General features: G+C 39.7%; 3 protein-coding genes across 3 annotated transcripts in view; all 3 read right to left on the bottom strand.

The window, feature by feature from the left end:
• Positions 1–133: 133 nt before the first annotated feature.
• Positions 134–8,471, bottom strand: si:dkey-172k15.5 (uncharacterized). Its single transcript, XM_056454574.1, has 7 exons — positions 8,371–8,471; positions 7,348–7,471; positions 5,538–5,643; positions 5,175–5,359; positions 2,905–3,104; positions 2,454–2,613; positions 134–2,379 (listed from the first exon to the last, which is right to left on the bottom strand). The coding sequence occupies exons 2-7, from the start codon at positions 7,424–7,426 to the stop codon at positions 2,243–2,245; spliced, it is 867 nt and encodes a 288-aa protein (XP_056310549.1). The 5' UTR covers positions 7,427–7,471; positions 8,371–8,471; the 3' UTR covers positions 134–2,242.
• Positions 8,472–8,567: 96 nt separating this feature from the next.
• On the bottom strand, positions 8,568–13,827 carry zgc:174310 (uncharacterized protein LOC797700 homolog). The gene is made up of 3 exons (XM_056454584.1): positions 13,626–13,827; positions 13,258–13,412; positions 8,568–10,063 (listed from the first exon to the last, which is right to left on the bottom strand). Exons 2-3 carry the CDS (start codon positions 13,382–13,384, stop codon positions 9,378–9,380), a joined length of 813 nt encoding a protein of 270 aa, XP_056310559.1. The 5' UTR covers positions 13,385–13,412; positions 13,626–13,827; the 3' UTR covers positions 8,568–9,377.
• A 2,350-nt stretch (positions 13,828–16,177) lies between these two features.
• Positions 16,178–16,793, bottom strand: part of LOC130222013 (gastrula zinc finger protein XlCGF7.1-like) — a 5,257-nt gene continuing 4,641 nt past the window's right edge. The window contains exon 3 of the mRNA XM_056454619.1: positions 16,178–16,793. This exon is cut by the window's right edge and continues 556 nt beyond it. Within this exon, the coding sequence (XP_056310594.1) occupies positions 16,598–16,793 (196 nt within the window). The 3' untranslated portion in view covers positions 16,178–16,597.

Raw genomic sequence — 16,793 nt, 5'->3', positions numbered from 1 at the left:
GTCCTACAGTCATGTTCTGACCCTCGATCGGTCTCACACTGTCACGTGAGTTCACCAAGCTTGAACTTTCCAATGCAGCGAACTTTGAAACTTGTGGCACGAGCTTGCGTTTCCGGTCAGGACAACAGGAGGGTTAAAAGCATATAATTATTTATTTATTTATAGCAAAACTGAATTTGTAACAGAAGTAACACACACTGTACAGAATGCCGGCTTTCACACAGTTCCTTCATGTTATTTAAACACAAATCCATTCATGGAGTGTACAAACTTAAGCAGGTTGAACAGAACACAGTTCAATTGTCCCCAAAAAACCTGTTTTCAGCTCATTTTAAATAAGTAATTTAATAATACAGCAATAATCATCGTTATATTGACTATTGAAATGACACAAATGTAAAGCGTTACATAACTGCGCTCCCAGGTAATGTGATTATAATACAGCAACACATTACTGTGCACCACAGTAAACTCAGATCTGATGCAGATTCACATTAGAGATGATGAATAAAGCTGCGGTCACACTGGAGTTTGATAATGAGAAATTCTGTAATACGTCACTGCGAAAAGGGGCGGGATTAAACATGATTAGACATTAATAAAGCGAGCGATTGCTCCATGTTTTAAATTTCTGTTCAGAGAGGTCCTGTTTTGATACTCAATTGGTCTTACGCAGACAAGTGATGCGACTGCACCACAGCAACCTGCGAAACTTGATGCATGACCTTGCGTTTCCGGTCTGACGCGTTCGCGTGCGTATGAATGGAAGTCTATGGGAGGAAAAGTCCAGTGTGAAAAAAAAAGTCGCAGCTTTCTTCACAACATTCCCATAAAGCTCAAAGCAATAGTGTGTGTTGATTTGTACATAGACTGATTTCCCACGCCCGCCATTTTAAAAGCGAAATCGAGGCTGCCGGTGGGAGGAAACCCGAAAGTATCACCTAAAGGCACAGAGAAACGGCATCCGCGTCCGTGTACCTGACTGTATATCTTATCAGCGAAGAGGAAGTGACACAAATTTATAACTTCACCACCTTCCGAGTGACCCGAAGGTCCGTTCTGAATGAGTGGTGAAAATAGAAAGGCATATCAGAGCTCATTTTCAGCTAAGTTAAGGGAAATGGCACTAGTTAGCTAACGTTTTCTTTCCCAAACACACGTTGTAGATGCCATTTATCAAACTCAAGTTAACAAACAGATACTTTCACTATATTAGACTCACGATACTGAATTTCAGTACTGAAATGATAAAAAACGTAATTTCCCTGCTAAAATTTAAGCGCTGATTAAAATGTAAGATTTACCATAGTATTCAGCATTGCTCAACAGAAATGACTGTGATTGGCTGTGAAGGTCATCAGTTCGCCGATGTTTCACAGACGAGCGATCCGCTGATGACTCGACTGATCTTCGTGGCTTTAAAACGCTCCAGTGTCCCTATATCAGTGTTTACACTCGGTGAAGAGCGGTGCACTGATGACCTTCACAGCCAATCACAGTCTTTTCTGTTGAGCACTGGTGAACACTATGACAAGTCAGCGCTGTTTAAGAACATCCATAAATGTTAGCAGGAGATGGACATCTTTAAATGTTCAGTAGCGGGACAACACGAGGCTAGGAGGACACTTAAGCGGATGACTCTTAAAGAGATCGTGACGTTGTTCGATGCCTAATGTGCTGTTAATTGTGTAAATGAAACGTATCTGAATGATATTAAAGTGATGTTTACGCCACATCTGCACTTTGTGAAATCACTGGAGGTTTATAGTCCACAACATGTGCTGATCCTATACCTCTGGGTTTACAGTAGCCTCACTTTCGTTTTTTAAAATGGCGTCCACATGAAATAAGCGTATTTATGTATTTGTAAAGCTCATTAACAGTCGAGATTATATAAATATAGAATAAGAATAAAAACGAACAGGTAAATATCCTGAATTATTCCTCTAACTCCTGTGGAAATGATGATGATGATGAAGTATTGATCAGCACTAATGATCTAGCCTTAAGGTTAAACCTTAGTGACCTAACGGGACATATTTAGGCCCATCTCTCCGAAACATTGCTAACAGCGTAACAGCAACATATTTATATAAAGCGTATATATTTACAGGTCATTCAGTCTGGACTGCGGGGAGCCAGAGTGACCAATCTCGATCTGTACAGATATAAAAAATAAACACTAGAAGCACCAAATCAGTGCATTGGCTTGTGTTGAGATAGCATTGGTACAGTATTGGTCTTAGCTAGTTAGCATGCGGAGGTAGCGCTGCTTCCGTCCTCCTGCTCGGTCTCTGGAGTTTCGCAGCCACACTTTTATTTCGTTCTCGATGTCAGAGTCGAGCGGACTCGGCTGAAAACCACACATCCTGACGGACTCTGGAAGAGAACAGGGCTTTTAAATCAGGTAGATCATTTATATTAGCTGTGTGTAACCGCGGATGCTAGATTACCCGTCACAACCCTCTTCAGCCGCAGGTTCTGGAAGGGTTTCTTCTGGTTTGAGCCGGTCCAGTTCAGCTTTGTGGCTAAGTTATGTCCGATCAGCGTTGTTAATATGCGCCTTGTAGCAATCTGGATATTACAGCCACCAATGGTGCCTAGATAGGCAGTCTGACAGGAGGAAAACACAGCGGACATTAAGGAAAACCGGATTTGGTTGAGTGTAAATAAACATTTAAAGCCGTGTGTGATTACTGCTGATGTAAATTAGTGAAGCGATTTCATGATTAACTGATTACAGTCATATTAACCTCAGCATAGCTCAGCAGTTAACCAATAGACTAAAGAGACGATTCTTTAACTTACAGGTTTTAGTGATCAGATACATTTTGTTTTGTAAATCTATAAAAATAAAGTATTAATAACACACGCAAGACTATAATAGCCCTGCTGTTGCCTAACCAGGTCTTTCTGGCACTGGGCGTCCTCCATCCTCAGCTCCAGGCTCTGCAGGTCCTGGTAGTCCTGCAGGGGTAATAAGACGCCTCCGGGCAGCATCACCTCTTTGGCTTTGGATCTGGAGATACTGGCCACCGCTCGCTCCAGCGCAGTCAGTCTGAGCTTGATCTCCTCCAGAGAACTCACGATATATTGCTCAATACCTGAGACAGAGAGAGAGAGACTAATATCACGTTTCTAGTCTAAATATCTGAACATTCTTAAATCAAGAAGCACTTTCTAGACGAGGAAAACTATAGTCTTTATTCAGAAATAATGAGTCAAAATGAAGTGAGTTTCTCCTTAAAAAATAGCTAAATAATAATTTGCTTAGCGGCAGTTCTGTGGGCGCAAATGCCTTGTTGAGGTCAGAGGAGAATGGCCAGACTGGTTCCAGCTGACAGAAAGGCAACAGTAACTCAAATAAGCACTCGTTACAACCGAGGTCTGCAGAAGAGCATCTCTGAACACACAACACGTCCAACCTTGAGGCGGATGGGCTACAGCAGCAGAAGACCACACCGGGTGCCGCTCCTGTCAGCTAAGAACAGGAAACTGAGGCTACAATTCACACAGGCTCACCAAAACTGGACAGAGAAGATTGGAGAAACGTTGCCTGGTCTGATGAGTCTCCATTTCTGCTGACACATTCGGATGCTCGGCCGAATTTGGCCTAAACAACATGAAAGCATGGATCCATCCTGCCTTGTATCAGCGGTTCAGGCTGCTGGTGGTGGTGTAATGGTGTGGGGGAGATTTTCTTGGCACACTTTGGGTCCATTAGTACCAACTGAGCATCCTTGGCACCACAGCCTACCTGAGTATTGTTCTGACCATGTCCATCCCTTTATGAGCACAGTGTCTCCATCTTCTGATGGCTACTTCCAGCAGGATAACACACCATGTCATAAAGCGCCAATCATCTCAGACTGGTTTCTTGAACATGACAATGAGTTCACTGTACTCAAATGGCCTCCACAGTCACCTGATCTCAATCCAATAGAGCACCTTTGGGGTGTGGTGGAACGGGAGATTGGCATCATGGATGTGCAGCCGACAAATCTGCAGCAACTGTGTGATGCTATCATGTCAATATGGAGCAAAATCTCTGAGGAATATTTCCAGTAGCTTGTTGAATCTCTGACATGAATGATTAAGGCAGTTCTGAAGGCAAAAGGGCGTTCGACCCGGTACTAGTGCGGTGTACCTAATAAAGTGGCCAGTAATGAATTGGAATGTTGTCTTTCTGGATGACCTGCTCTGTATTATCATGGCAAGTAAATCCACACCTGACAAGACAAAACAACGTGGCCGCTGCTGTAAAAACAAAGTGACCATGATAATAATAATAATAATATTAAAATCCTCCACTATATGTTATCCTTAAAAATAATAGAACAAGCTAAACAGATAATAAAGTCCACAGACAATATATTACAGATAAAATCTAAATATTATCAGCTGATGTAAGGCCTAGCCGTATATATAGATTAAAATGAGAAATCTGGCTGATTTATTCCCAGACCACACTTCTTTAATCAGCGCTTTACTGAAAGAGCTGAGAGCAACAGAATTAAAGACGTTTTAAACCACATGTATGCTAACTTAGCATGTTTTAAATATATATATCTGCAATATATGCATTTTTATGCATTAGCAGAGTCAAAAACATACATGCTGCAGTCAGAAAATGAAGGATGCACACACTTCAGCCGCACATTTGGACATGTTTGAGTAATTCTGCTTATTAACCGTGTTGAATCATTCTCAAAGCATTAAATATAGTTGTAAATGACTTGCACATGTGGTTTATATTATTACATTTTATACTATATATATATATACATATAATAATATTGATTATATTTTATATAGTTTTCCCCTCTCTCTTCTTTGTTATATGTATATTTGGTATTTACGGTATTTAATTTGTGTTACAGAGGGTTTTTTTAATGTCAAAATGAAGTCTTTTATTTTGAATTGAATAGTATGACGGATATAAATGGATCCATGAAAGGAGATGGCACGCTCTCCTCCATCAACACTGACACAGAGCTCCAGCGTTTCTAATGAAAACAGCCTCGACAGCAGCACTCTCTGCTTTCAGAGCTCGAGAACTCCATGGTAGTGCTGAGGGAAAACCTGACCATACCAGCAGTTAATAAGACTAGTGTATAATAGTGTAAAGGGGGTCTGAGAAGACCCAATTCTCAGTACTGAAATACTGAACACACCTGCCGACAGCAGAGGAAGCGGTGAAGCTGCAGGAGAATCACAGTCTGGAGCCGGAGAGAGAAGAGCTGATGCTGGAGGAGAATCTGCTGGAGGGTGCAGGACTTCAGCTTTCACCGTCTGTGTGCGTTTCTGCAGTTTGGGTGGAGGAGAATCTGACTCCAGATCAGCGGAGTGCTTGATCGGTCTGTACACAATGAGGAGCAACAACACACGTCAGCTCACATCAACAGAAGAACAGACTCAAACTGATTTAGATATTCAACCAGTCCCTGCAGGATCTCAGAACAACAAACAAACAAACAAACAAACAGTGTTCATAACTCATCTCTAATAGCGGATTTATTTTCTCAACAGACACTCACTGTCTCGAGTGCTGACAGAGATCTTCTTCTTCTTCTTCAGATTCACTGGATAAAACTGAGTAAGCTTCTGCCAATCCGTCGTCAGATCTCACCTCTTCATAATCAACTGGAGGAAACAAAACAAGTGTCAAACAGCTCTTGCCTTTTATTTGACATCTTTCATGCGGTGACGTACAAATCTGTGATGAAACATGAATCTACTTCATGGTCCACATTGAGAAGTGAAAATAAGAGGATTTGCTTTAATTATGTGCATTAAAACACAATTAATGGAAAGGAATGCTGCCATTTTATATTGATTTCAAAGTGTTTTCATGACTAAATGGTACTATATGCATAAAGGGGTGGGGGGGGGTCTGCTTTTGATGATGTTGCCACCCTCCATAGAAAGATTAAAAATACAGGAGAAATAAAATACAGTTAAATCTCAGCAAAAGCGAGAGGTTGCTGTGGACAATACAGTGATTGCATGCATTTCTCTGTCTCTCCTGGGCTGTTCCACAAAGCAGGATTAGTGAAAACTCGGAGTATGTTAATCCTGAAATGAAGGAAACTCTGGGTTTTCAGTGTCACGAGGATTGTCAAACCTGAGATAGCAGAGTAAGACAAGCCTGTTTGTGAAAGAGAAATAAATCAGTTACTCAGTAAGGTCAGTTACTGTGGTAATTTACTTTATAAAGCAAACCTGGGCAAGAGCAGGCTTTCTTCAGTAAACACAGAGTTTCTTTGACTCTCCTCTCGGCTTTTAAAGCACAAGTCGTGTTTAAATTACTCATTAAATCAGGCACACGGCCAAAATGCTTTTCTTATTAAGCATTTAATATATATTTCAGGTTCAAATGTTGAACAATTCTTAAATCAAGAGATTAATTTTAATTATTTAATCAAGTAAATTGATCTGCCAGTGTGGTAATAAAAATAATGCAAGTCTAAAACATCTAAGAGTGTTTGTAGAGTTGATTACTAAGTGCTACTTTACAGTAGATCCACCCTCAGATGTCATAAACGGTTAAATAAAATACACACAGTTATAAGACGACTGAATGAGTTGGACAGCTCGATCCTCACTTTCCCCTAAAGCTGGGCGATATGGTAAAAATGCAATCTCGATAGTTCAATTCCATAATGAATGATAATGATATATATTTAGATATAAGCTGTCAATGCTTACAGAGTATTCCAACAGTGACTGAAGCCAATAAATTAGAGGCTCCATTAAATGGCATGACATATATTAGGCAGAGTGTCTGAAAATGTGGTACATCTCTAATATCAACACACTTCTAGATTCCCATTGATTAGATTAATATAGAGTAAATAGAGTTGTTGTTATTTAGATAAATTTGATCACGATTCGATGTAATATCATTCATCGGCCAGCCCTACTGTCCTAGTCTCTAATCACATCAGTATATTTTCAATATAAACACAGTAAATGTTGGAAAAGCAGAATTACAGGATGAGTGTTTGATCAAGGTTAAAGTATACTTTAATAAATATAGGCTGCGTCTTAATCTGCACCCTAGCCTCTGAGGTCATCATTGTGTACATCAATTAGTGCACTAGTTAGGGCACTGATGAACTTGGTTCACTACACATTGGGACACACTGAGTGTGACCCCAACTAGATATCATGAAAACTAACATCTTATTAATTCAGTAACCTCCTATTCTGCAGCATTCTCATGAGATATTATTATAACTATAATCATGATGCACGTATATTTACAGATATAGACACATTAGTGTAATTCTTTAGATCTCAATGAGGATCAAATGACTGAGTTGAGCTTTGAGAATGAAAGCCAACCTGTTAGCTGTTCAGGATCTTCATGTTTGAATGTTTCTTCAATCTTCAGGTCTTCACTGTCCTCTTTAATAAAGGCCATCTTTATAATAGTGGAGCTCAGTCGCTTCAGCAGGAGTTTCTCTGTCTGTTTAAGAGGAGAAGAATCAATACGAAGAAGAAGAAATCAAGACTAAACCTCTGTCTGTGTCTCAATCACTTCTCTAGCTCACTACCCTACTGAAAAAAACAGATTAGACCAGCCTAGGCTGGTTGGCTGGTTTTAGCTGGTCGATCAGCCTGGTTTTAGAGGGGTTTTGGCCATTTCCAGCCTGGTCTTAGCTTGTCAGGCTGGGTGATGACCAGCTAAAACCAGCCTAGCCAGGGTGGGAGCCCAGCCTAAACAAGCTATGTCCAGCTTAAACCAGGCTGGTCAAGCTGGTTTTAGCTGGTCATTTTCCAGCCTGGCCAGCTATGGCCAAAACCAATGGCCAAAACCCCTCTTAAAGCAGGCTGGTCAACCAGCCAACCACCCTAGCCTGGTTTAAGCTGGATTTTTCACCAGGGTAATAATCAGTGGCACACTAGAAACGGAATCACTCACAATCAGTTAATGAAGCGCAAAAATTTTATTAAATTTTCAAGTTAAAATTTAAAACGTGTCATTTAGATGAGAAGATCAGCAGGTTTTGTGCGGAGGTTTCTTCATTTCTACTTAGTGTCTGAGTTGGTTTTTAACAAGGCAATATAAAGCCTCTCCTGCTGCTTTTCTGTAGTCCTGTCACTGGCCCATGATGAACATTTCCTGCTTGTTATCAAACGACTTTATAACTGTAACAAGAGGCAATTTAATCATATTAAATAACAATATTGTGGCTCTTTTTGGACACTCAGCAGCTGTAGAAATTACCAATATAAAACAGGAAATATGTGTGACCACTCTTTGTTTACATCCCTCAAAATGGTCTATAAATGCGCTTTACTCGCACTAAATAACTCTCTGTGTTGTTAGTTGATACTTTAACATCATATTTAATATACACTTACCTTTAATATCGATTTAAACACTTTAAATGTCTAAAAACACATTTCCTCTTCTCTCTTCACAGCAGATGCGGGAACGCGACGCGGCTTCATGACGGCAATACAACACCAAAATAAAAGTCTCTCACCTACTGTTAACGAAGATTTTCAGTTTAATCGGAGAAAGAACGATTAAAAGCTTGAAAACAATTAACAGATATTTCTTTAAACCAGTCACTAAGCTTTTAATTAATGCATTTTAGTCATATGACACAAAATTAAATTGGAGTTTACTTCACTCATTCACTACTCCAATAACCCTCGTGTATTCTGCTTTACAGTAAATAAATGCAGTGTTGAATGACATGCTCCCGTCACTTCACAATCACACAAACCTGATGGACGTTTCTCTATAAACAGTCTTCTATTTAACCAAGTACGTCCAGTGATAACTTTTACCAAAAGTAGACCGGGGTGCCTTAGTGGTGGCCTCACTCCAAGAAGGTCGCTAGTTCGACATTTCTGTGTGGAGTTTGCATGTTCTCCCCGAGTTGGTTTCCTCTGGGTGCTCCGGTTTCCCCCACAGTCCAAACACATGCGCTATAGGGGAATTGATTAACTAAAATGGCCGTAGTGTATGTGTGAATGAGTGTGTATGGGTGTTTCCTAGTACAGGGTTGCAGCTGGAAGGACATCCGCTGTGTAAAACATATGCTGGAATAGTTGGCGGTTCATTCTGCGGTGGAATAAACCACCAACAAAAATGACTAAAGTTTTATTCAGCATTTAAATGTGAAGGGAGCAGGAGATCCTTTGCCTCATACCAAAGTGTTCATGAGTCTAAAACATTCTTAAGCAGGTGTGAGTTGGAGCTGGTTGGAACTAAACTATGCAGAGCTGCGGCCCTCCAGGAATTGAGTTTGAGACCACTGGTCTAGATGAACATTTCTTATAGATCGTGTGCAGTTTTCTCTGTAGTTAACATCTGAAGATGGAGTCTGGAGATCTGCTCTTCAAGAGTTGTCACACAGTTATATTGCGTGAGTCCTCTTCTCGTGTTGAGTTAGGTTACCTTTGGTCCTGTACGTCCTTCCACACTGCACACATGCATAAGGGCTGCCTGTGATGTGAACTCTCTCGTGGGCTTTCAAGCTATCTTTCCTATTGAACTTCATCCCGCATAGCTCGCATAGAAAACAGCCTTTTTTGGGCAGGTGGACTCTCCTGTGGTGATACAGGCTTATCTCATGAGAGAAACTCTTCCCGCACTGATCACAGGTCAGTAACTTCTCCTCGATGTGGAGCGTCATGTGATACTGATAGCTTCGTTTTATGGTGAAACCCTTCCCGCAGTGTCCGCAGATGAACGGCAGCTCTCCGGTGTGAGCTTTCATGTGGGACAGAAGTTTATCTTCCGACCTGAAGTGCTTCCCACACTGACCACATATTACGGGCTGTATTGAATGCTGAGTGATGCGGTGGTTCTGAAGATCGCGCTTTAACGTGAAGCTCAGTCCGCAGCGAGGGCACGTGTAGGGTCTTTCGGTGTGGTCTCTCACGTGGTCTTTGAAGTCTCTTTTTTGGCTGAAGCCCATTCCACACTCCTGGCAGGAGAAGTGGCTTGTAGTTTCAGCATTTGCAGCACGTTTAGACTCGACGATAGTCATGAAGTCAAACTCTTCCTCTTCTTGATCCTCCACCTTGGGTGGCTTCAGGTCTGAGGTGAAAAGGACAAATACAAATCAGTTTAACACCAAATCAGCAGACAGAGGAGCGTCCCCGTATACCACAGATGGGAAGTAACGAAGTATAAATACTTTATTACTGTACTCAAGGAGATGTTTCTGGTATCAGTACTTTACTTCACTTTTTATTTTTCTGATAACTTCTTACTTTTCGTAAATTTATACGCAAATATCTGTACTTTCTACTCACGTTTTTAAATCAGGCTCGTTACTTTCGTTTCCATGTGTTTGGTGGCACAATTTGAGCTCCTTTTTGTAATTTAATCAAGGCTATCAGGCACCGTACGCGAGTCAGTTCCTGAAGATCACTATGAGATAGGCTAGGATGCCTACGCAGATTAGACAGAGGGAGACGGAGAATTTAACATGACTGACACTGCCCTGTTTGGTAATAAGTAGGGCCAGACGGAGGAATGATTTTGAGAGTATCATAGCTAAAACCTTAACATGTGAAATAAAAAATAATCTCTTTTTAACTTGTGCTAATGTTTACAATGCAAACCCAGTTAGATCCACTTATTTAGTAAACAAAGCAAGTCTCTCATATAATATCTCTACTAAAGGACAGAAGATATTACTGTACACACTGCACTGTACATAAATCAGATCAATATTTTCATATTAGTCAATAATATTACAGTCATTAATTTAAAAACTGAATAAATATAGATTTACACACATTTACACAGTAAATAAATGGACTCAATGATGGGCTGGAATGGGATTCTGTGTGGGTCTAGTGATAAGACATAAGAACAAGAGAGATAAACGAGAGAGATCATTCCAGTTGAAAAAAATGCAGTTTAAATGCTTAATGTTGGAGTCTTTTGTCCATTTCTGATCATCCTGTATGGGATTTCTCTGGTCTTTCAGTCTAATACAGTGAAATATAGTGCTTTATTGTACAGATTTGTACATTTAGTTCTAAAACAATCCAATACTCTATAAAAAAGTACATGCATTGAGATTTATTTCCTTCATTTCCAATGAGTTCATATTTCCCAATACAGAATTTAACAGTTTTATTGACTATACGCTTTTACACACATTTGAAGTTCCCCTTTGAATGTTTTTTTCTTGTTTAACTACATCCCAAATGATGTTTCTCAGATTGAGGAAATGTTGACAGTATGTCTGATAATATTTGTTCTTCTGGAGAAAGTCTGATTTGTTTTATTTCAGCTAGAATAAAAGCAGTTCTTAATTGTTTAAACACCATTTTAAGCTCAATATTATTAGTCTCTTTAAGATATATTTGTTTCTGATAGTCTCCAGAACAAACCATCATTATACAATAACTTGCCTAATTACCCTAACCTGCCTAGTTACCCTAATTACCCTAGTGAAGCCTTTAAATGTCACTTTAAGCTGAATAGAAGTGTCTTGAAGAATATCTAGTCTAATATTATTTACTGTCATCATGACAAAGAGAAAATAAATCAGTTATTAGAGATGAGTTATTAACACTATTATGATTAGAGATGTGTTGGAGAAATCTGCTCTCTGTTAAACAGAAATTAGGGAAAAAATAAACAGGGGGGCTAATAATTTAGGGGGCAATTTATGAATATAAATTTAATGCAAAACATCCTGAATTTATCATGTAAATAAAAGATCATGCACATTTTGGAGGTCGTAGTTACTTTTATATGATGATGATAAGGATGGCGTCAGGATGATGATACATGGGCTGACTTGAGTAATGTTGGTGGCATATGGTCACCTTGGAATTATACGGTTCTGTCTGCGTTCTAAATGACTTTGAGATATCGTGCTTCAACGTTTTTGCATTCCATATAGCAAACGATATGTGCATAACAGTTCTCTTTCATGCATCGACATGACTGAGACCCTGAATATACATTATCAAAAATCTCTTACATTTGCAAATTGGTGTAAAAAAACACAGTAAATGCAGAGAGAAGCTTCTCATTCTGAAAAGTCATTTCCACTAGGATTATAAGGTTCTGTCAGGCAGATCAGTCATTAAAGCTTTACTTATGAAGAAATACAATCAAGAAATGTATAATTTAGTGTTGTAACAGTGTGTTGATGCTTGAGAAAGTAGATTTTTGCTTCTGTAACATTATTTCATGGTTTAGGATGAATATTTGTTTTCTTGTTCAATTTAAGCAAGGCTGTGCTAAATATTTTGTCCAGTGCAAATGTTAATTTTATTTAATTAATGTTAAGATTTATTACATTTTATGCTTCATATGAATTATTTAATTTTACTTATTGAATTATATAATAATACATTTAAAGACTTTAAAATAAAACAGACGATGAGCAAATGAGTTTAATAAACACTGATAAATGTTTAACTGACTATATAAACACTAATAAAATATTTCTAATATAGAAATGTTTTAATATCCGTTTCTTTTTTAACATTTCATCTCAAAGGGCAAAAACTGCTTCTAAATCATCACATTTACACACATCTCAGTTTTGTGAGGTGCATTATTTAGCCGACTCTGCTGTCAATGTAGCAGTCCAGCGAAATGACAAAGAAAGCGGATCCTGCTTGGTCCTCATGTCATGTGTGCATTAAAAATGCTGACCGACTCACAGAAAGAACCTTACAGAGCCAAGCTAGAGTTCGACTTTGTAGATCAACCACTTTAGTTTTTAAATAAAAAGTCTTAAAATGTAAACAACTTATAAAAAAAAACATCCCATAATGTAAATGAGCTGTCATTTAATAGGAATATGTCAATAACTCAATTTTGACAATGTCAGATAGAGCCTTATAATTCTAAGGTGACGATACTGCAGGGTGCGATGCTGCTTGGCTGCTTTCATAAAACTGGCATCACTATCCTTACTCACTATCCTCCAGCTTAGTCTGATTTATCAGGGGTCGCCTCAGAGGAATGAACCACCAATTATTCCAGCATATGTTTTACGCACTTTTTTACAGGCACTTAGGTCAAGCTGATTACCAGACTTGTGAATAGCTGAGTTTGGGACTCTTTAGCTCATCGGAGGCAAGTGGAGTGTTAATATCAGTGGTATACGGTTGGTCTAGGTCAGGGATGGTCAAACTATCCTGGAGGGCCGGAGTTTTGCTCCAAGCCTAATCAAACAGACCTCAGTGTAGCTTTCTAGTGATCTTGATTGTTGGATCAAATGACTGAGCTGATCTCTGAGAATGAAAGCCCACCTGTTAGCTGCTCAGGATCTTCATGTTTGACTCTGAATGTTTCTTCAGTCCTCTCAGGATCTTCCTGTTTCAGTGTGAACACGTCTGCAATCCTGATGTCTTCACTCTCCTGTTTAATAAACGCCATGTTTGCATTCACTTCAGCAGGAGTTTATCTGTGTACTCAAGAGAAAAATAATCAACACAAAGAAGAAGAAATGAAGACTAGACCTCTGTCTGTGTCTCAATCACTTCTCTAGTTCACTACTCAGTGCACAGTTGAGGAGAATCACTCACAGTCACAGTTAATGAAGCACACAATAAACATTATTACATTTAGATGAGAAGATCAGCAGGTTTAGTGCAGAAGTGTCTTCATTTCTACTTACAGTGTCTGAATTGGTGTTTCTGATGAGCTGAATGACGATACAGAGAGCAGAATAAGCGTTTGTGCTGCTCTTCTGTGTATAAATGCGCTTTACTCGGACAATAAGACTCTCAGAGCTGACAGCTGAAGCTTTAAAACATCACAATTAATATGGTTAAAATCACCGCAGCGCTTTTCTGTCCATTTAAACACGTTAGACGTCTAAAAAACATCCCATCACAGCAGATGCGGGAACGCGACGCAGATTCATGACGCCATTACAAAATAAAAGTCAGTCCGCCAGCTGTGCTGGAGTGAGCCAGAATTCTATATTTCAACTTTAATACGAGAAAAAACAATAATTTAATGCTTAAAATAATTAATAGATATTTCTAAATCTCATCAAATGATTAAAATAATTAATAGATATTTCTAAATCTCATCAAATAAGTCTACATTTTTTCTAATCATACAAAATTAAATAAGCGTTTATTTCACGCACTCCTCCAGTACTTCAATAACCTTCTTCTTAGTGCCACAATCACACAAACCTGTAGTGTTTTATTTATTCCCTTATGTCTAAATTTCATCCTCAAACAAACAAAAAATAATTAAATAATTTACTTCCTGTTTCTCCTGCGGTGCTCTTCATGTGCTGGTATCTAAAAATCACAAGGGTGAACAGAAATATACAGGCCAGAGGAATTAAGAGTGTAATTAAGGACTAATGAATGCGTCACTTCACTCAAAATGAAGAGCTGCGATGACCATCTAATGTCAGAATCCATCATGAACTCCTCAAATGCAGACAGTGCTCGATGGTATTTATTTAAGAGTTAATTAAGAGTGTTGAGGAGGATTATAATCAGTTTCAGCAGTAACAGTCTCTGTCCATCACCCGTCTCAAACCAAATATGGCCTTTGACCACTATTAAAATAATAACTCATCAGTATCAGTGATGGTAGAAACTCACAGAGAGACTGCATGTGCTAAATATAGGCATGTTGCTAGTGTTGGACGGCATGTTTAGTTAGTAACTGTTTTACTATATTAATGTCACCACTGTTATTCACGATTGCTCTGCTCCATGTAGAAACTCTCATTAGAGGGAGGGAAAAACATTTAGGAGGTCATATTTGACTAAATAATTTACAATACAGACATATGTACATTCATTTAACCTTTACTGTGTTGATAGCAATATAAATTACAGTTTATTGTACAGTAAATAAGTAAATGATTTTAAAAAGTTCATAACTGTTAGTAGATTTTTATTAAAGGGCACCTATGATGCAAAATACACTTCTGTAAGCTGTTTGGACAGAAGTGTGTGTAGTGTGGTGTGTCCACAGACATGCTGGAGTGAAATAAACACAGGAAGTCTCTTATTTAAATTGCTGCAAATTTATTAAAAATAAACACCTGTAAAATCACATGTACATCAGTATTCACGGTCTTTGCTCAATACTCTGTTGATGCCCCTTTGGCAGCGATTACAGCCTCAAGTCTTGTTGAATATGATGCCACAAGCTCGGCACACCTGTCTTTGGGAGTTTTTGCCCATTCCTCTTCGCCGAACCTCTCAAGCTCCATCAGGTTGGATGGGAAGCGACGGTGTACAGCCATTTTCAGATCTCTCCAGAGATGTTCAATAGGATTTAGGTCTGGGCTCTGGCTGGGCCACTCAAGGACATTCACAGAGTTGTTGTGAAGCCACTCCATTGATATTTTGGTGTGCTTTGGGTCATTGTCCTGCTGGAAGATGAAGCGTCGCCCTAGTCTGAGGTCAAGAGCGCTCTGAAGCAGGTCTTCATGCAGGATGTCTCTGTACATCGCTGCGTTCATCTTTCCCTCTATCCTGACTAGTCTTCCAGTTCCTGCTGCTGAAAAACATCCCCACAGCATGATGCTGCCACCACCATGCTTCACTGTAGGGATGCTATTAGCCTGGTGTTCGCTGGCGTTCGCCTGGCGTTCACTCCAAAGAGTTCAGTTTGAGTCTCATCATCAGTTTAGTTTCTGATGGTCTGAGAGTCCTTCAGATGACTTCTGGCAAACTCCAGGCGGGGAGTGTCTTCCGTCTGGCTGCTCTACCATACAGGCCTGATTGGTGGATCGCTGCACAGATGGTTGTTCTTCTGTAAGGTTCTCCTCTCTCCACAGAAGAATGCTGGAGCTCAGACAGAGTTTAAAAAGTTTAAAGACATCGGGTTATTGATCACCTCCCTGACTAAGGCCCTTCTCCCCCGATCACTCAGCTTAGATGGCCGGCCTGCTCTAGGAAGAGTCCTGCTGGTTAAACATCTTCCACTTACGGATGATGGAGGCCGCTGTGCTCATTGGAGCTTTCAGAGCAGCAGAAATGTTTCTGTAACCTTCCCCAGCCTTGTGCCTCCAGACAATCCTGTCTCTGAGGTCTACAGACGATTCCTTTGTCTTCATGCTTGGTTTGTGCTTTGACATGCACTGTCAACCCTGGGCCCTTATATAGACTGGTGTACGCCTTTTCAGATCACGTCCAATCAGCTGAGTTGACCACAGGTGAACTCCAGTGAAGCTGCTGAAACATCTCAAGAATGATCAGTGGAAACAGAATGGACCTGAGCTCAGTTTAAAGGCTGTCAATACTGATGTACATCTGATTTATTAGCTCTTTTATTTGTAATAAATCTGCAACAATTTCAGAAACTCTTTCTTCACATTGTCATTATGGAGGATTGTGTGTAGAATGTTGAGGAAACCAATCAATTTATCCAATTTGGAATAAGGCTGGAACATAAAAACGTGGAAAAAGCAGAGCTTCCTCAAGTTTTCCACCGTATCTTCATTCTGACTATCTACATTCATTTTGTCCTGTTCCTGACGCTCTTTCCACATTGAGCTTCACAGAAAACATTCAGCATGTGAAACATCTGAGATGAAGATGTACAGCCCTCAGTTTAACTCTATCTCCAGAGTGTTTCTAAGAGTTGTCCTGCTCCTGAAGCTGTCTCTCATATGAGGAACTCTTCAGATTGACCACAGGAGAACAATCTCTCCTCCATGTGAAGCTTCGTGTGATGCTGGTAACTTGATTTGTTTAGGAAACCCTTTCCGCACTGACCACATTTAAAGGGCTGCACTCTAGCGTGAAGCTTTACGTGGCGCTGAAGATAGCGTTTTGCTGTGAAGCTCTTTCCACACAGTTTG

This window comes from Danio aesculapii, chromosome 4 (genome assembly GCF_903798145.1).
Source record: "Danio aesculapii chromosome 4, fDanAes4.1, whole genome shotgun sequence".
Classification (NCBI taxonomy): domain Eukaryota; kingdom Metazoa; phylum Chordata; class Actinopteri; order Cypriniformes; family Danionidae; genus Danio; species Danio aesculapii.
The sequence above is the reverse complement of the archived record's forward strand: the minus strand, read 5'-3'. Positions and strand labels throughout refer to the sequence as shown.